General features: G+C 42.2%; 1 protein-coding gene across 2 annotated transcripts; it reads right to left on the reverse strand.

The window, feature by feature from the left end:
* Positions 1–1,767: 1,767 nt before the first annotated feature.
* On the reverse strand, positions 1,768–20,429 carry LOC131936931 (uncharacterized). Of its 2 annotated transcripts, none has more exons than XM_059294069.1 (8): positions 20,414–20,429; positions 12,089–12,265; positions 11,237–11,452; positions 8,373–8,513; positions 7,825–7,978; positions 4,999–5,138; positions 4,039–4,097; positions 1,768–2,617 (listed from the first exon to the last, which is right to left on the reverse strand). In XM_059294069.1, exons 3-8 carry the CDS (start codon positions 11,422–11,424, stop codon positions 2,259–2,261), a joined length of 1,041 nt encoding a protein of 346 aa, XP_059150052.1. In that variant the 5' UTR covers positions 11,425–11,452; positions 12,089–12,265; positions 20,414–20,429; the 3' UTR covers positions 1,768–2,258. The 2 variants fall into 2 exon arrangements, with proteins under 2 accessions (XP_059150052.1, XP_059150051.1); XM_059294068.1 differs by having other exon boundaries at positions 12,060–12,265.
* Between the last annotated feature and the right edge of the window lie 693 nt (positions 20,430–21,122).

Raw genomic sequence — 21,122 nt, forward strand, 5'->3', positions numbered from 1 at the left:
CTAGACATTAGCGTGGCTTTAATCCGTCAATGTAAAGTTTACATGGAAATGTTAGAAGCACATCATTTATATTTAGTTAGCGTACCCGTCACGCGTTGGTGCGATCGCAGAAGAAAGGACGCAACATTTCAGGAGGATTTCATCAACGCGTTACCAATCGTGTATTTTAGACTAGTGACCTTGTTTTCTAAACCTGAATTATTATATGTAAACAAAGACGGCGCTTCATGGCATGGATCTTAGTTGTTGGGGCATGGGGTTGTCCACAACACGCCTAAGGTGTGCTGTATAAAAAGCTTGAGAGTACGTTGGTGCTACATCTTGGTTTGATTTAGTCATTGATTGAAGTAGCCGATAGTATCCCTAGTGCGTTCTTTAAAACGAAAGTAAGCGCCATAATGATCTAGGGAGTGACCTTGGTACTTGGATCACTAGACCGCCGGCGGACACCATTGGTGCAGGTTCAATGTTTAATCGTACCAATAACTGCTGATATCTTACATTGCCGCCTCTAACTAGCTGATACCTCACATTGCCGCCTCTAACTTGCTGATATCTCACATTGCCGCCTCTAACTTGCTGATATATCACATTGCCGCCTCTAACTTGCTGATATCCCACATTGCCGCCACTAACTTGCTGATATCTCACATTGCCGCCACTAACTTGCTGATATCTCAAAATGTTGACTGACCGTCCTACTGTCAACCTTTCAAAAATTAACACCAATTTAAGTGCACTTTAAAACCTATATGCCGGTAAGATCTATTGACTGAATGTAACAACTAACCCCCCAATAAAACCAATCAGTTCTGGGACCCGTCGACCCCGGTGATGTCAAAGCTAACACCCTTATCACGTGGGTCGCCTTGTCTCGTTCACTGGCAGTCATAAAACAGATAGTGTCGGACAAATGGATTACAAAGTTGGTCGCTAACCTCAATTGCTCGGGGTTGGGGGGGGGGGGAGTTAAACTGACATACAAATCTTAGCCGAGATATTATCTATACCAGAACACCAGCTGTAACACACACACACACCGCTGGAAACATAACGCACACAGAACATCCATACACACGTACACACACACACAGTGTTTCTTCCAGACTTTTTTCTCCGGGGGGGGGGGGGGGGGGGCACTTGAAATTTTCGGGGGGGGGGGGCGGTAGACTTTCTTCGCGGGGGGGGGGGGGGGGGGAGGGGGCAGACACTGTTAAAAGTATATATTTTCTATATAAATTATATAAATTTCATTTCGTTCGGGGGGGGGGGGCGGTAAAATTTTTACGGCAAAAGCCCCCCCCCCCCCCCGAAGAGATGCCTGGAAGAAACTCTGCACACAGAAATATGTATACGTACTGGAATACACACAGCGATACCAGAATGCGTTGACACCCACATACAGATGTTGTTACTGAAAGAAATTACTAACAAACTCAAGTGCCGCACATGAACAACATTTGAAAACAAATCAACCAGCCACCGACTCAGTGTTTCCCAGCGTTTAATGTGACTGATATAGTTCATGTTCCCTCAAAATTTTTGTGTCGCTCATGTTCCCACAAAGTTTTCGTGTAGTTCATGTTCCCACAAAGTTTTCGTGTAGTTCATGTTCCCACAAAGTTTTCGTGTAGTTCATGTTCCCACAAAGTTTTCGTGTAGTTCATGTTCCCACAAAGTTTTCGTGTAGTTCATGTACCCACAAAGTTTTCGTGTAGTTCATGTACCCACAAAGTTTTCGTGTAGTTCATGTTCCCACAAAGTTCATGTACCCACAAAGTTTTCGTGTAGTTCATGTTCCCACAAAGTTTTTGTGTAGTTCATGTACCCACAAAGTTTTCGTGTAGTTCATGTTCCCACAAAGTTTTCGTGTAGTTCATGTTCCCACAAAGTTTTCGTGTAGTTCATGTACCCACAAAGTTTTCGTGTAGTTCATGTACCCACAAAGTTTTCGTGTAGTTCATGTACCCACAAAGTTTTTGTGTAGTTCATGTTCCCACAAAGTTTTCGTGTAGTTCATGTACCCACAAAGTTTTCGTGTAGTTCATGTACCCACAAAGTTTTCGTGTAGTTCATGTACCCACAAAGTTTTCGTGTAGTTCATGTTCCCACAAAGTTTTCGTGTAGTTCATCTACCCTGGATGTTTTTGTTTAACAACTGCCCCTCTTTATCTCCACGCCTCTTGTTGTGTGTTTCTTTCTATTTTTATTCCAGTCAACATTTTCTTCGTGCAGCGTAACCTTGTCCACAGCCTGACCTAACTGTACGTGTCAATCATCATCTTGATGGCCGTGACGTCAGCACCCACTACCTGCCCCAGCTTGCTGCCGTCCTTGTAGAAATGGAAGGTGGGCAGTGAATCCACCCCCGCCATCTCCGAGATCTCCATGCCCTCGTCCACATTGACCTTGACAAAGCTGACGTGGCTGTACTCCGTGGCCCACCTGTCGATGTACGGCGCCACCTTCTTGCAGGGGCCGCACCAGTTGGCGTAGAAGTCCACGACTACCAGTTGCCGGCTGGACCTGATGACGTCATCGAACTCCCCCTTGTCCTGGATCGTGTGGACTCTCAGCTTGCCCTTGTATATCGTCTTCAGCGGGGGGTTCAGCGCCTCTGTCGAGTTGACAGTCACATTGTTGACAACAGAAAAAGTCTAATTGTTAGCATTAAAGTTAACAATTCAATTGTTACCAGCAAAGCTAACAGTCTAATTGTTAACAGCAAAGCTAACAATCTCATAGTTACAACAAAAAATTAACCCACATTTCTAACATTAAAGTTAACAGTCTCATTGTTAACATTAAAGTTAACAGACAAATCGTTAACATTAAAGTTAACAGTCAAATTGTTAACATTAAAGTTAACAGACAAATTGTTAACATTAAAGTTAACAGTCAAAGTGTTAACATTAAAGTTAACAGTCAAATTGTTAACATTAAAGTTAACAGTCAAAGTGTTAACATTAAAGTGAACAGTCAAATTGTTAACATTAAAGTTGACAGTTCAGTTGTTAACAGCAATGTTAACTGTCCCATTGTTGACAGCAAAATCAACCACCCGATCATAAAGAGCAACATTGAAAGTCTTATTTTTTAACAGAACATTTACAGTCCGATTATAAATAACAAAATTAATTAAGTCCGTTTGTTAAATAAAGATTAACATTTGAATTGTTGACATCGAAGTTTACATTCTAATGTATAACATTTGTAATGGACCTACATCCATTGGGACAATAGCCTGGGTCTAAATATTCACGGAAGAGAATATTTCTAAGTCTGTTGATAGTTTATTTTTTGCTGATAAGAATGTAATTGATGTAAAGACCACAACACAAAGTTAAGCTACCCTATCTGATCTGGCAGTCAAGAGGGCAGAAGAAGTAGTTTCTGGTCTCTAGGAGTATGAATAGATAGCGTTGTCAGATTTATACCCAACAGCATGTAATGTATGCATCATGTCAGGTGCCCACTAGAGCTGAGCGGACTGAATGACGTCTTACCGACTCGAACCCTAGATCCGCGATTTTTCCAGCAAGCAGATGCTCTAACATGCCACCACGTCGAAAGATCACATACTGGCTGACAATACTTGAATCTCAAGAAAGGTCAACAAACGGTAGGTCTGGAATCACAGGTCCCTTGACGTGCGAACACCAGCTGTAGTTCAGTAGAATCCCAACCTGTGACCAACCTGTGACCAACCTGTGACCAACCTGTGACCAACCTGTGACCAACCTGTGACCAACCTGTGACCAACCTGTGACCAACCTGTGACCAACCTGTGACCAACCTGTGACCAACCTGTGACCAACCTGTGACCAACCTGTGACCAACCTGTGACCAACCTGTGACCAACCTGTGACCAACCTGTGACCAACCTGTGACCAACCTGTGACCAACCTGTGACCAACCTGTGACCAACCTGTGACCAACCTGTGACCAACCTGTGACCATCATGTGACCAACCTGTGACCAACCTGTGACCAACCTGTGACCATCATGTAACCATCATGTAACCATCATGTGACTAACCTGTGATGCCCACGCCTATGGTGAGATAACTTTTAAGATTGGGTCCTGAAGCTCTATAGCTGTTGATACAAAGTGTTTCATCAAGTTAAACCTAATACGGGATACTTTACTACGAACACTTTAGTAATCATTAAAGCTAATATCTATGCATGGGTAACAGAAAAAAAAAGATTTTTTTTAAGGCAACATATATCAAAATTAAATATCCCAGTAAAAAAAATTCAAATCAAAACATTCTTATAACAAGTAGATCTAGTAGTAATCTCAAGACAAAATAACCTAGTATGAAAAGTCTCATAACACAATATCCCGAAAAAAATATATCCCAAGACAAAATACTCCAGGACAAAATACACCTCTGCACTAAAAACTAGGGAAATGTTAATACACCCCTGCCCCACCTCCAAGGGAAATGTTAATACACCCCTGCCCCACCTCCCAGGAAAATGTTAATACACCCCTGCCCCACCTCCCAGGTAAATGTTAATACACCCCCGTCCTACCTCTCTGGAAAATGTTAATACACCCCCGTCCTACCTCTCTGGAAAATGTTAATACACCCCTGCCCCACCTCCCAGGTAAATGTTGATACACCCCTGCCCTGCCCCACCTCTTAAGAAAATGTTAATACACCCCTGCCCCACCTCCCAGGAAAATGTTAATACACCCCTGCCCCACCTCCCAGGAAAATGTTAATACACCCCTGCCCCACCTCCCAAGAAAATGTTAATACACCCCTGCCCCACCTCCCAGGTAAATGTTGATACACCCCTGCCCTGCCCCACCTCTTAAGAAAATGTTAATACACCCCTGCCCCACTTCCCAGGAAAATGTTAATACACCCCTGCCCCACCTCCCAGGTAAATGTTAATACACCCCTGCCCCACTTCCCAGGAAAATGTTAATACACCCCTGCCCTGCCCCACCTCCCAGGTAAATGTTAATACACCCCTGCCCCACCTCTCGGCGATCGCCCGTGTAACATCCCTGTCGTCACTGGCCATAACCAGACGATCGTCTTTATCCAAAAGTAGGTTGAACCTGGCCTTGACCTCTGCTGCCTTCTCCACGTGCTTCATGACCCGGTAGTAGTCCTGGTCCTGTGACATGAAGTTGCCAGGTCAGTGAACTCGCTCAACATTGATTACATTAAGTACCTTAATGAAGTACCATACAGTACCTTAATGAAGTACCATACAGTATTTTGGTTAAGTACCCTAGAGTACCTTGATTAAGTATCTTACAGTACTTAGGCTAAGTACTCTAGAGTACTTTGGTTAAGTACCCTAGAGTACCTTGGTTAAGTATGTTACAGTACTTTGGTTAAGTACTCTACAGTACTTTGGTTAAGTACCCTAGACTACATTGGTTAAGTGATTGTAGGAAAAAAAGTCACAGGAAAAAAAAACACAGGAAAAAAAAACACAGAAAAAAAGTCACAGGAAAAAAAGTCACAGGAAAAAAAGTCACAGGAAAAAAAGTCACAAATATATATTTGCATGATATTTGTTAATACTTTTATGTATTAAATATTTAGAGAGTGCAAATTAACTTAGGATTAATTAAATGTAATGTAATGTATGTAGGCTGTATACGCATAGGAATTTTTAAAATTCATCTAAAAATATTTATTATGAAGTATGTAGATTGTAATTATTTTAAACTTAAGATTAGTAGCATTTAATAGAATGCTCCTAAGTCCACGGTTTTCATCGTGTTTTTTTTTAAAATACCAATATTAAATTACCGTGAAATGGTGAATTCATCTGACTTGCTGCCCTCAACTCATGGCAACAATAGTTATGTTTAGTTCAACCACCTTTACTGCCCACATTTATCACGCTCATTACATAACAAAACTTAGGATCAAAACAGAAAGCCGACAAGGTTCAAAGGCTGTCATTGACGCGTAACGTCAACAACACAAAATATGTTCGGACAATACCTACTGAGGAGAGGCCGACCAGAGATCAATAGCCTACGGCAAAATGTGCTTAAATTTCTTTTATAATTAACTTTTCTACCGCGTATTTAAATAAATAGGCTACGTAACAAGTTAAGATTGTTGTGTAAATTATCTTAGAGTATTTTTACTTACAATTGTTATAAATCATAATGGTTTTAACGTCTATAAATAATTTATGCTATCAAAAAATAAAACCAACAACAATAAACATACAAAATTTACAATTCTTAACAAATTAATAAAAAATATTTCTAAAAAGATTTTTGTGACTTTTTTTCTGTGACTTTATTTCTGTGACTTTTTTTCCGATAAAATTTTTCCACTGTGACTTTTTTTCTGTGACTTTTTTTCCTAGCAAAAACTGTGACTTTTTTCTGTGTTTTTTTTTCCTGTGACTTTTTTTCCGTTTACCGGTTAAGTACCCTACAGAACGTTGCTAAAGTACCCTAGAGTACCTTGGTTAAGTACCCTACAGAACGTTGCTTAAGCACCCTAGAGTACCTTGGTTAAGTAACCTACAAAACGTTGCTTTAGTACCCTAGAGTACCTTGGTTAAGAACCCTACAAAACGTTGCTTAAGTACCCTAGAGTACCTTGGTTAAGTACCCTACAGAACGTTGCTTAGTACCCTAAAGTACCTTGGTTAAGTACCCTTGAGTACCTTGGTTAAGTACCCTAGAGTACCTTGGTTAAGTACCCTACAGAACGTTGCTAAAGTACCCTAGAGTACCTTGGTTAAGTACCCTATAGAACGTTGCTCAAGTACCCTAGAGTACCTTGGTTAAGTACCCTACAGAACGTTGCTCAAGTACCCTAGAGTACCTTGGTTAAGTACCCTAAAGTACCTTGGTTAAGTACCCTTGAGTACCTTGGTTAAGTACCCTACAGAACGTTGCTCAAGTACCCTAGAGTACCTTGGTTAAGTACCCTACAGAACGTTGCTCAAGTACCCTAGAGTACCTTGGTTAAGTACCCTAGAGTACCTTGGTTAAGTACCCTACAGAACGTTGCTAAAGTACCCTAGAGTACCTTGGTTAAGTACCCTACAGTACCCTAGAGTACCTTGGTTAAGTACCCTAAAGTACCTTGGTTAAGTACCCTTGAGTACCTTGGTTAAGTACCCTAGAGTACCTTGGTTAAGTACCCTACAGAACGTTGCTAAAGTACCCTAGAGTACCTTGGTTAAGTACCCTACAGAACGTTGCTTAAGCACCCTAGAGTACCTTGGTTAAGTAACCTACAAAACGTTGCTTTAGTACCCTAGAGTACCTTGGTTAAGAACCCTACAAAACGTTGCTTAAGTACCCTAGAGTACCTTGGTTAAGTACCCTACAGAACGTTGCTTAGTACCCTAAAGTACCTTGGTTAAGTACCCTTGAGTACCTTGGTTAAGTACCCTAGAGTACCTTGGTTAAGTACCCTACAGAACGTTGCTAAAGTACCCTAGAGTACCTTGGTTAAGTACCCTATAGAACGTTGCTCAAGTACCCTAGAGTACCTTGGTTAAGTACCCTACAGAACGTTGCTCAAGTACCCTAGAGTACCTTGGTTAAGTACCCTAAAGTACCTTGGTTAAGTACCCTTGAGTACCTTGGTTAAGTACCCTAGAGTACCTTGGTTAAGTACCCTACAGAACGTTGCTCAAGTACCCTAGAGTACCTTGGTTAAGTACCCTACAGAACGTTGCTCAAGTACCCTAGAGTACCTTGGTTAAGTACCCTAGAGTACCTTGGTTAAGTACCCTACAGAACGTTGCTTAAGTACCCTAGAGTACCTTGGTTAAGTACCCTACAGAACGTTGCTAAAGTACCCTAGAGTACCTGTGACGTGGGGTTCCATAGCTTTGCATACAGCCGCCCATACGGCAGACCGAGGTCAAGACAACTCCGGACAAGCCGGGCCGTCTGCACGTTTCTGAAGACAACCAAGGCTGCGTTGTTGGCCAGCTGGTACATGGCTTGTACCTGGCCAAACCTGTGGGGAGTGAGGCAAGTCAAGGCTCTAGATGGATGGTTGATGGTGGTGGATGAAGGTTGGGGATGATGTTGATGGTGAGGGATGATAGTGGTGGATGATGGTGAGGGGTGATGGTGGTGGAAGTGGATGAAGGTAGTGGATGATGGTGATGGTTAGGGATGATGGTGTTGGGAGATGGATGATGGTGATGGATGATGTTAGTGGATTTTCATATTATGGTGATGATGGTGGTAAATGATGAATGATGGTGGTGGAAATCGGTGAGAGATGATATTGGTGGATGATGGTGATGGTTGTGGATGACGGTGGTGGATGATGGTGATGGTGGTGGATGATGGTGAACCCAGTCTCATCACACACAGACTAGTCCGTCCTACCCAGCCCAACTTACCTAGACAGATATAGATAGAGAAAGTCCATTGAGAAGGCGGGCACCTCCTTACTGACCCTCCACCTGATCTGTAGTGTAGTCTCACACGGTAGTTTATCCAGCATCTTCTGTAGCTGGTCGACATATTGGCTCCTTGAGTCACTGTTAACACAAGACATGACCTAGCCATCACGTGATAGGATAGTGTTAACACAAGACATGACCTAGCCATCACGTGATGGGATAGTGTTAACACAAGACATGACCTAGCCATCACGTGATGGGATATTGTTAACACAAGACATGACCTAGCCATCACGTGATGGGATATTGTTAACACAAGACATGACCTAGCCATCACGTGATGGGATATTGTTAACACAAGACATGACCTAGCCATCACGTGATGGGATATTGTTAACACAAGACATGACCTAGCCATCACGTGATGGGATAGTGTTAACACAAGACATGACCTAGCCATCACGTGATGGGATAGTGTTAACACAAGACATGACCTAGCCATCACGTGATGGGATATTGTTAACACAAGACATGACCTAGCCATCACGTGATGGGATATTGTTAACACAAGACATGACCTAGCCATCACGTGCCGGGATATTGTTAACACAAGACATGACCTAGCCATCACGTGATAGGATAGTGTTAACACAAGACATGACCTAGCCATCACGTGATAGGATAGTGTTAACACAAGACATGACCTAGCCATCACGTGATGGGATATTGTTAACACAAGACATGACCTAGCCATCACGTGCCGGGATATTGTTAACACAAGACATGACCTAGCCATCACGTGATAGGATAGTGTTAACACAAGACATGACCTAGCCATCACGTGTTGAGATAATGTTAACACAAGACATGACCTAGCCATCACGTGATAGGATAGTGTTAACACAAGACATGACCTAGCCATCACGTGATCGGATAGTGTTAACACAAGACATGACCTAGCCATCACGTGTTGAGATAATGTTAACACAAGACATGACCTAGCCATCACGTGATAGGATAATGTTAACACAAGACATGACCTAGCCATCACGTGCTGGGATATTGTTAACACAAGACATTACCTATCCATTCCCTTTGGACCCGACAGATGAAATAGCGTTTAGATGATTCTGTGACCTTGGCACATGAAGGGCTGGTATGCTCACACTTTGCCCAGCCACCTTCACTTTCCCTAACGTGAGTCAGGTGCCCATCAGAGTGTGCTCTACAATTATTTCGTACACTCTGCCATTCCCCCCCCCCCCCCCCCGCTGTCTCTTTGAGACTGGCCATATAAGACGATGTTTCAGGGAGTCTTTCTTGATCTCACCTGGTATACACTTGGCTAGTCTTGATCTCACCTGGTATACACCTGGCTAGTCTTGATCACACCTGGTATACACCTGGCTAGTCTTGATCTCACCTGGAATACACCTGGCTAGACTTGATCTCACCTGGTATACACCTGGCTAGACTTGATCTCACCTGGTATACACCTGGCTAGTCTTGATCTCACCTGGTATACACCTGGCTAGTCTTGATCTCACCTGGTATACACCTGTCTTGATCTCACCTGGTATACACTTGTCTAGACTTGATCTCACCTGGTATACACCTGGCTAGTCTTGATCTCACCTGGTATACACCTGGCTAGACTTGATCTCACCTGGTATACACCTGGCTAGACTTGATCTCACCTGGTATACACCTGGCTAGTCTTGATCTCACCTGGTATACACCTGGCTAGACTTGATCTCACCTGGTATACACCTGGCTAGTCTTGATCTCACCTGGTATACACCTGGCTAGTCTTGATCTCACCTGGTATACACCTGTTTTGATCTCACCTGGTATACACTTGTCTAGTCTTGATCTCACCTGGTATACACCTGGCTAGTCTTGATCTCACCTGGTATACACCTGGCTAGTCTTGATCTCACCTGGTATACACCTGGCTAGTCTTGATCTCACCTGGTATACACCTGGCTAGTCTTGATCTCACCTGGTATACACCTGGCTTGTCTTGATCTCACCTGGTATACACCTGGCTAGTCTTGATCTCACCTGGTATACACCTGGCTAGACTTGATCTCACCTGGTATACACCTGGCTAGTCTTGATCTCACCTGGTATACACCTGTCTAGTTTCGATCTCATCTGGTATACACCTGTCTTGATCTCACCTGGAATACACCTGGCTAGTCTTGATCTCACCTGGAATACACCTGGCAAGTCTTGATCTCACCTGGTATACACCTGTCTTGATCTCACCTGGAATACACCTGGCTAGACTTGATCTCAACTGGTATACACCTGTCTAGTTTCGATCTCACCTGGTATACACCTGGCTAGCCTTGATCTCAACTGGTATACACCTGTCTTGATCTCACCTGGAATACACCTGGCTAGTCTTGATCTCACCTGGTATACACCTGGCTAGTCTTGATCTCACCTGGTATACACCTGTCTAGTTTCGATCTCACCTGGTATACACCTGACTAGTCTTGATCTCACCTGGTATACACCTGGCTAGTCTTGATCTCACCTGGTATACACCTGTCTTGATCTCACCTGGTAAACACCTGGCTAGTCTCTCACCTGGTATACACCTGTCTTGATCTCACCTGGTATACACCTGTCTTGATCTCACCTGGTATACACCTGGCTAGTCTCTCACCTGGTATACACCTGTCTTGATCTCACCTGGTATACACCTGTCTTGATCTCACCTGGTATACACCTGTCTTGATCTCACCTGGTATACACCTGGCTAGTCTCTCACCTGGTATACACCTGTCTTGATCTCACCTGGTATACACCTATCTTGATCTCACCTGGTATACACCTGGCTAGTCTCTCACCTGGAATACACCTGGCTAGACTTGAGCTTCTGTCTAAATGGCAGCTGGCCGTAGTTGGTGGTAAACTGGTCCCCCGTCTTAAACTTGGGGCGTATCACCCCCATGAGAGACGTCTCCCCCGTGCCCTTCTTGTTCTGCCACCCCACGTGACATGACTCCCGGGCGAAGACGTTCTCGATCCTAGGCATGGCCGCGCCACGTGCTGGGGGTCACGACCTACGAAAGACAATAGAAACTCGGTACACTTGGAGTAAAAAAAAAACGGTTACTAGTTGTCTTGTATGTGGCCACTCGGTGACCTCTATCCGGTGAGTCTGTGACGTCAGATTTTCAAGCTGCAAACAATTTTTCAAATTATTGTATAAACATGCTAATTAAAATATAAATCTTCTTATTGAACTGTGTGACACTTAACTAAAAACTGTTACGGGTCAGTGATTGGTAAAAAAACGCCACAACTTTTCAAAATGGAAAGGGGGTGGTGTGGGAGCGTTTGTTCGCCATTTGGAATAAATATATATAAAGGGCGGGGACACGAACTTCATAGTTGGCCGGGGTGCCGTTGTGGGTAGCTAGGCCTCTGGTCTGGCCAAGTAGTATTGGTAGAGTTAGCTGCAGATCTAGAAATAGAAATGTCCAAACTCGACTGCTCACTAAAACGTCTTGATAAAACCACTGTACAGTGTACATTCTCAATAAATCTTTGAAATATGTTAAACTATATATAACAATCCCATTTTACATGTACAATAAATCTGCTTTTTTTATAGTGTGTTAAACTACATAAAAGAACCAGTTGTACATTTACAATAAATCTGTTTACTGTATTAAAATAAGTTAAACTTTTCTCACCAAAGAAAAAAAACTTTGTTTATAATTTATAATCTATCAAGTTGTGTTGATTCAGAGTTCAGTAGCTTGGTTGAAACTTCCGTTCAGCACTTATGTGTTGGATGCGTACGTTCGAATGGTCAAATCTGGTACACCGTTCTATTGCTTTAAACATGTACTGTCTCATGCCTCTGACATCTAAAGAATTAATAAATATATACAAACGTTTAGAATAACATTATTTTACATATTATGTAGGACTTGCTAAAACCAATAAATGATTTTCTTAATATTTAAATACAAATGATTACATCAAAATAATTATCAAAAAAACGTGAGCTGATCTATTTTGTATCGAAATATTTTTGGAAATACTCGAAGTATGAGAGTTCAAATATTTGAAGAATTCTTTTTAGTATAAAAAAACACGTTGTCATAAAAATGTGTTTTTGTGTCACTTATCAACGCAAACTCCTCCAAAAAGCCATGATTTAAAAGTGGACAATCGAAATTTGTGTTTCAACGACTAGAATAAAATATGTAACAGTTACAGCTGAATGTCTAGAGACAATCGAGAAGGTGGCATCAAAGTAAAAATGACATTGTCCAGCTGTTTGCAAAGTTTATTACATTCATCCTTAAAACACGCCTTTGTTATAAGTCAACAATATTGATTGGATTCCCCTCAGCAAACTTGGCAGATGACCTCTAAGTAAACTTGACAGACGGCATTAAGAAAATTTCATGTCGCATAGCATTGTCATGGGAAGTTGATCTTAGCGTCCTGTTTTAATTAACCAATTTCGTAAAATATGTTTATATTTCGTCTCGGTGGGAGGGGGGGGGGGGGTGGTGGCGATAGACACACACACACAGAGATGCATGAAAGAAGCAATTAACGGAAGAACAAAGAAAGCAACATTTAAGAAAGAATCGATTAAAATAGAAGCTTGCAAAAACAGGCAGAAAATGTAACTCCATTTTACGATACACCAGTTTGAAATCATCAAAAGCTATCTAGATCTATGTGACAAATATTTTCTGGATCCTCCATTTTGTTTTTCTTTTTTTTGTTATAAATATTATAATATAGGACATGTTCTTACAATCCCTTCATATTTTCCACTGACTGCAAACTTATAACAGGAGTTGGTTACTTCTAGTGAAAGCCGCTCTAGCAGTTTACTTCAGGCAGCGCTTAGATCTACATTTTAAAATGAACGAAATTGACAGTACATAAAAGAATCACGAAAGCGGGCAGACAACTCCTGCTAATCCTTGGTATCTTCAGATTACCCTGCTTTAGAGGTTATCTTTAAACTTTTTAAAAAAATTGCTAGCTTGGAAATTTTCTTTGTATTTTATAATTTGAAAAAAATAACACCCGAATTACATATTCAACGTAAACGAACACTCTTCTTGTGCTCCATTGAGAAATATTCAAATTTCCCGCCCCTCAGTGTGAAGTCAAATGAAACTGGCACTTTGAAAAATAAGTCGGCTTTTCAAGTGCCGTCTGGCACCTGAACTTGCCAGACTTTTTGTTTCACCTTGAACACGAGCCGTCTTACGATCCGACTCGTCTGGATTTTGTCACGGTCGCGAGCGCGTTGAGTATTTGTTTTCTGTCTGATCAAACAGTGGCACGGATCCGTTGTAATAGACAGAGATGCGATCGCTCATTGCAATGGGTGAGATAAGTCTGAGATACACAGTTTCATTGATAGGGTTACCGCTCTTGGTTTGGTTGAACGTTAAACCAATCAGGTAGCAAACAAGGCGGATCACTTGGCGGCTACTACAGGCCTGGGTTAAGGTTCAAAGGTGGAGTGTGGGGGTAGGAGGGGGGGGGGGGGCTCTAGAAAGAAACATTTGGGGGCTCCCGCTACTATAAACGTTGTTTTTTTTTTTGGTATCTAAGATTGTTCAGTCTTTTATTAAAGATGTAGAATAATTCAGACCAAGACAAAGAGGCTATAGCAAGTTTTTAATTAAAATTAATTTTCTTTAGCCTTAGTACAAAAAGCGTTCTTAGCAAAAATTGAAAAGATGTTTGTCAACATTATAGGCCTACTATAAAATTCTGAAAGTTTGTGAGAAACCGAAAATAGAGAAAAGCACTATTGCCGGATACTGAAAATCGCTAAACGATATAATGAAATGTTTATATATGTAACTAGGGGAAGTTACCAAGAGACATAACGTGTTACAGTCTGACGTCACAGTGCAGGTGTTGGCTGATGCCAAGGCGTAATATCTCGGGAAGCGATACGAAAGACGGTCTGTCAACTTTGATGTGACAGGATGCAGGTGGCTTATTAAAATCGGACTGTACGACAGAAGCGGCGTAATGCAACGATTACAATTACGATTATGATAGGACCGAATATGAGTACGATTATGAAGGGGAGATAAGAAAGGCGACGGCTGAGCTCGCAGTCAGTCTCTCAGGAAGTCTCTCAGGAAGTCTCTCTCAGAAAGTCGGTCTCAGAAGGTCTGTCAGTCAGTCCGTCAGTCTCTCTCTCAGTGAGTCTGTGTGGCAGTATCAAGTTGGTTATATTGTGTTAAGAAGGACGTTAGACATGTGTATTCAGTTAGATGAAGCCTAGTGAGGACTGTTGGGGGTCCGTTGATTCAGACTATTATTGTGAAACATCTCTCTTGATTCAATATATTATTGTGAAACATTCTTTGATTCATGTAATAAAAGGATCAATAATGAACCTGCATCTTCGAGTATCTATGCTGTGGTCAATGTTGTGTGGAATGAGTGGTTAGACTCGGGAAGGTCACATTTGGCTCTGCGGGCAGGATAAGTCTCGTTACATTTGGCGTTGTCGGCAGGGTAGTCAGAGACTCGTTACATTTGGCGTTGTCGGCAGGATAGACTCGGGGACTCGTTACATTTGGCGCTGCGACCAGGATGAATTCAACGAGACTTGCCGCTTTAGGCACCCATAGTCAACCTAGTTCATAACTGTGTTTAGTGTGTGTGTGAATTCGGACATTCAGGAACAGTGAAAATTGAGGAACGAGGAAAATTTTTTCATACACACACGGTAAGAAAGAACTCTTTTTTTTACTAAAGGAATAAAATGTCTACTCTGGACGAGAAGCAGACCCATATTGTGGTCCTGCCCAGAGAGTCCCACATTAACAAATTTTACGGGGACGGTGATCCAACTTTAACCAACAGGTTCAGTGAGGAGGTCAAAGCGGCCTGGGCCTCGAGAAACATGTCACCAGAGGAAAGATTAAGACTGCTGATGGGCAGTATAGGAGAAACGGTTAGGGCAGAGGTCAAATGCCACGATAAAACCGTCCAATCAGATCCAGATAAGGTGCTGGATCTAATTATGGAGACCTTTGGGGAGAGACGGTCGGGATCGCAACTGCTATCGGGGTTCGTAGGCGTAAAGCAGAGAATGGCGGAGAGTGTGATGGAGTATTCACACCGAATAAACAGGGCCTTTGATTCGGTAAAGGGCAAAACACCTGACATTGATGTACGCCTACTGAGGGACCAGTTCATCGAGGGGCCAGCAACCCCGATCTTAAGGAGAGAGTTGAAAGAGGAGGTCCACAAAGATCCGCAGTTGACCTTCCTTCAGGTCAGGAACTCAGCGATCCGCAGGTCCGAGGATGAGGACCAATCGAACTGTTCGGTAGACCAAATCTCTGTGCCGGAACAGCAACAATCCCCACCCACAGGGACCGGCACGGTGGAAACCATGATGGCTCAACTGTTGGCCCACCTGGATAAGGTTAACCAAAGATTGGAGAGGTTAGAAAGCAGGTCAACAGCTGAGAATCAGGAAAAGAACGGGCCAAAACAGAGACAGGTTGGACGGCCGCGACCCGCCGGTCCATCGCTCCGGTGGACGGCCGATGGTCGACCAATTTGCCTGTCCCTCTCACAACCCGGACATGTGGCACAATACTGTCCGGTGAAACGATCGCCCTCTGTAAGGCAGGTCAAGGCTACAGAGCGGCGAGGTAATGACTTGGTAAACAAAATGACAAAGAAACACAGTAAGGAGAAAAAGAAAGGTAAAACACAACTAATAAAAAAAATGAACTGTGAAATGAACTTGAATGTTGAAAAGTTTCAAGTGAACAATTTGTTGGCTAAGAAAAATGATGATAAGGAAGAAATTGGTAGACTTAAGAATGAGATCTCAATGTTAACCAGGAAACTGGATAGGGAAAGTTCATGCAAATTAAAAGCACAGGAGAAATGTTCATCTTTAGAGTGTCTGTTATCGGAAGAAGTAAATAAAAATAGTAGACAACAGAACAGTGTTGGCAAACTAGAAGAAATGAAAGAGTCTCAAACAAGACTTGAAGAGAAATTGTCCGATATTGAAAAAGAACTTCAAATTACAGCAAGGCTGGGATCCATCGAACAGCGATGGGCAGCAGAATTGGCACTCGTTGACCTAGAGAGAAAACATCGCCCGGGGCGGTCCAATGGCAATGCGGACGCCTTATCAAGGAATCCTTACGAGAAACCGGGTGATGAGGAAGAAACGCTGACAGGAATATGTGAGGTCAGAGCGTCAACAGATATCCCTCATGGGGTACAAGTGATGCAAAACGGACAGACCGGGGTGGAGCACATTTCCACAGAGCCCGGACATAGGGACATTGGTGATTTTAGTTGCCTTAATCACAAAGAGATAAGAAATGCCCAGAGAACGGATAGTGGCTTACAGCCGCTGTTGAAACACGTCCAGGAACAAAAATTCCCAGGAAAAAGGGAACGAGAACAATTTGGTCGAGAAACAAAGAAAATACTGAGTCAGTGGGACCGTCTCAGTATACAGGATGGTGTTCTCATGCGGAGAATTCATGACCAAATTGATGGGACAATACACCAGGTGGTGGTGCCTGGACAATTACGAGAAGAAGTGCTAAGGTTGGCACATGACAGGGCAGGACACCAGGGTCAGGACAGGACGCACAAAATATTACGACGGAGGTGTTACTGGCCCAATATGGAAATGGAGGTCAAACGCCATTGTGAGGCTTGTGTGAGGTGTCAGCATGCGAAAATGCCAGTTGTCAAAATGAGACAGCCATCGGGACACCTATTAGCGACAAAACCACTAGAGATTGTGGCTATGGACTTTACGTCGTTGGAGCAATCATCGGATGGGACGGAACATGTGTTGGTAATGACTGATGTTTTCACCAAATGGACTGTGGCGGTGCCCACACGAGATCAGACTGCCAAAACAGTGGCAAAGGTCTTAATAGAACATTGGTTCATCAAATATGGCATACCAAGACAATTACACTCTGACCAAGGAAGGGCCTTCGAGTCAGAAGTAATTAACCAACTGTGCAGCCACTACGGGATCAACAAATCTAGAACAACCACATTTAATCCGAAAGGAAACGGACAGTGCGAGCGGTTCAACCGCAGCATGCATGATTTGCTGCGTACTCTAGAACCTGAACAGAAAAAACGTTGGCCTGATTTTCTCCCAGAGTTGGTATATCTATACAACTGCACACCCCATGCCACAACCGGCTTTTCGCCATACATGTTGCTGTTCGGACGGGAGGCTCGACTCCCCCTTGACTTGTTCCTAGGAAAAAAGGAGAGTATGACTGGCTCATACACTGTACTGGAATATGTGAATGAACATATGAGACGAATTAGAGAAATGTACAGGGTAGTACAGGAAAGACTAGAACATGAAGCACGGCGAAGGGAACCGCCGGTACAGACAAAGGACCCGCCACTCAAACTGAACGACAGGGTATTACTGCGTAGCCACCCGTTAGGCAGAAACAAAATCCACGATCTCTGGGGACAGGAGATATGGCAAGTCGTGGAGATGCCTAAAGTAGCAGGTGGCCCCTTTAAGATAAGACCCATCGATCACACCAAACCGGATCGGTGGGCGAATATTGCTCAATTAAAGAAATATTGTCATAGTCAAGAAGAGCAGTTACACACAAGGAAACCCAAGACAATTAGGGAACCGGAAACTATAACGGAAATTCACATACCCATCCCGGAACCATGTCACCATCAACAGAGCAACAGCGACACACAAAGGGAGGATACCGGCAACAAGGAGGATCCCGGTCCCTCCAAAAGCAGAGAGACAGTAGACCATCAGATAAGTGGTCCGCGGAGAAGTTTGAGAAACAGAAAGAATACGAAATTTTTTGTCAGCAACCATCAATTCTTTCATGGTCGCGCTGGTATGAAAACAGACTGTTCAAAAAGTCATAAAAGTGAACTGGTGAAGGCACCAAACGAAAAAAGGTGGATGTGAATTCTAGAACTGTTTTGGGTCTGAGGAAGATGATGTAGACACATTGGATATGTGAAATAGGGATAACTGTCAATCTTATACGAATGTGACGACATTGACAGTGAGTGGAACAATGGATTTTTTTTTACGGTGGTGCGATGGACTTTGAAGGACTGCACCTGCCAAGCGTTGTTTGTGGTTGATAACACACAAAAAAAGGCAGGGGTGGATGTAACTAGGGGAAGTTACCAAGAGACATAACGTGTTACAGTCTGACGTCACAGTGCAGGTGTTGGCTGATGCCAAGGCGTAATATCTCGGGAAGCGATACGAAAGACGGTCTGTCAACTTTGATGTGACAGGATGCAGGTGGCTTATTAAAATCGGACTGTACGACAGAAGCGGCGTAATGCAACGATTACAATTACGATTATGATAGGACCGAATATGAGTACGATTATGAAGGGGAGATAAGAAAGGCGACGGCTGAGCTCGCAGTCAGTCTCTCAGGAAGTCTCTCAGGAAGTCTCTCTCAGAAAGTCGGTCTCAGAAGGTCTGTCAGTCAGTCCGTCAGTCTCTCTCTCAGTGAGTCTGTGTGGCAGTATCAAGTTGGTTATATTGTGTTAAGAAGGACGTTAGACATGTGTATTCAGTTAGATGAAGCCTAGTGAGGACTGTTGGGGGTCCGTTGATTCAGACTATTATTGTGAAACATCTCTCTTGATTCAATATATTATTGTGAAACATTCTTTGATTCATGTAATAAAAGGATCAATAATGAACCTGCATCTTCGAGTATCTATGCTGTGGTCAATGTTGTGTGGAATGAGTGGTTAGACTCGGGAAGGTCACATTTGGCTCTGCGGGCAGGATAAGTCTCGTTACATTTGGCGTTGTCGGCAGGGTAGTCAGAGACTCGTTACATTTGGCGTTGTCGGCAGGATAGACTCGGGGACTCGTTACATATATATATACAATTTTGTCAACGGACTTTAACGGAAACGGTAAGGAAGTTATGGTGTTCACATAGACATACAGACACACACAGACACACACATACAAACAAGATTGCAATGTTATGTTTTTCCTACTTTGGACGGTGCTAAACATCGATATTTTTCAAAATCTTGATTTCATTTTTTTTTTTGATGATTACAATATTTCACCATATACGCCTACTCCGAATATAAGACGATTGCTATAAGGCAATTATAACCGACAATAATTTGACCCGTATTGGCATTCGTTCGGTTCTAGAACTTGCAAACAACATTCTAGAACACTAGCTCATTAGACCTGAGACTGTTCCAGTGAACACCACATCATAAGTAGACATAGGCTATGTCCTGTGTGATTTTGTAACATAAAAAACGGACCTAATGTTGAAATTGAGATTAATGCATGCCAATTTTAATTATAATGAAAATAAAATCCCCATGTTTTGTTAATAGGTGCATTAAATGCGCTTTAAGCGTGAGTCGCTTCCTAAAGCTTTTCTTTATAATTTATTTAAATAATAGTGTATAATTTATTTTCTACTTTTTAGTGCATTATTACATAAAAGCTTGTTATTAAAACGTTTTTTATTTTAAAAAAAAAATTCAGCACTTTAAATTTTTAAAATTTACATTAAATTTCACTTAATCGGTTACCTAATTAGTTTTTTAAAGATTGAATTAATGAAAATTTTGATTAAATTAAAAGACATTCTTATCCAATTACTCCATACTATTATACACGCGTCATCACGTTATTTAGATGTGCAATGATTTTTAGTCCAACCACGAAACGTATCTGTCTGTTAGAAGTGTCTGTAATTTCGCTCGGGCGTTTCGATCTAGACTGAGGACAGAGACAGTGAGTTAAACAAAAACTTGTAAAAGTAATATACATCATTTAAATGCAGACGATTGACAAGTATTATAGATCTACTTTAAATACGTGTAAAAGTATATGGTTAAGACATATAATCAGTGTTTCTTCCAGGCATCTCTCCCCCCCCCCCCCCCCACGAAAGTCTACCGCCCCACAAACGAAATGGAATTTAAATAGATATAGAAAATATATACTTTACCAGTGCCCCCCTTCCCGGAGAAAAAAGTCTGCTGAAAGAAACACTACATATAATATAGGCCTTAACTGGCCTAACCATTTCTTGCTAATTCAAAAAGCAGTCACACAGGCTGTCAAAGGGGAAAAACTCAATATTTTAAAAGTTTTTGCTCTCTATTTTGACACCATAAAAATTACTATCTTCGTAGTCACTTTATGAAAAGATTGGAACAAATTACATAAAGCTTAATTAACATTTTCTTCTTCTGCGTTTTTAATTCAGTTTATGCTGGAGGATTTAAACAAGTCCAACTTCGTGGATAAACTTGGACTGTGTTCTCCAGAATTGCAGGTACCCTATAAAGTTTTTCCTTGAGTGGGGTGTATATAGGGCCAGTGTTTGGATCGCGCCTGGTTGTACAAGGAACAATCCTAAAGAATGTGCTGTGTATTCTATGGGGCCATGCCACAAGGACAAGCTATGCCCGACTCAACTTTTAGTTTTTTATACATGTGTTGTTTTAGTCTGTTGTGGCTGGAGTCTGAAGATAATGACAATGTGTTGTTTTTTTGCCTGTTAATTTGTAAAATCCGTCGTCTTTTTTGTAGCTTGGGTGCGTCTCAGAACACATTTGAGATTTATTTATTTTATTTCTTTCAATTCTTATACTTTCTTTTGGGTGTGGCAAGATTTGTGGTTATTTTTTCTAAATCAGACTGTTATTCGCTAA

This window comes from Physella acuta, unplaced genomic scaffold, assembly GCF_028476545.2.
Source record: "Physella acuta isolate Inbredline_101_S28 unplaced genomic scaffold, ASM2847654v3 ptg000196l, whole genome shotgun sequence".
Lineage (NCBI taxonomy): Eukaryota > Metazoa > Mollusca > Gastropoda > Physidae > Physella > Physella acuta.

Coding starts and splice junctions, on each gene's coding strand:
- LOC131936931 (XM_059294069.1), bottom strand. CDS start 11,424: ATGCCTAGGATCGAGAACGTCTTCGCCCGGGAGTCATGTCACGTGGGG. Junction 8,514..11,236: donor TCTAGCCAGGTGTATTCCAG/GTGAGAGACTAG, acceptor TTGTGTTAACAG/TGACTCAAGGAGCCAATATG. Junction 4,098..4,998: donor ACACGGGCGATCGCCGAGAG/GTGGGGCAGGGG, acceptor TTGTATCAACAG/CTATAGAGCTTCAGGACCCA.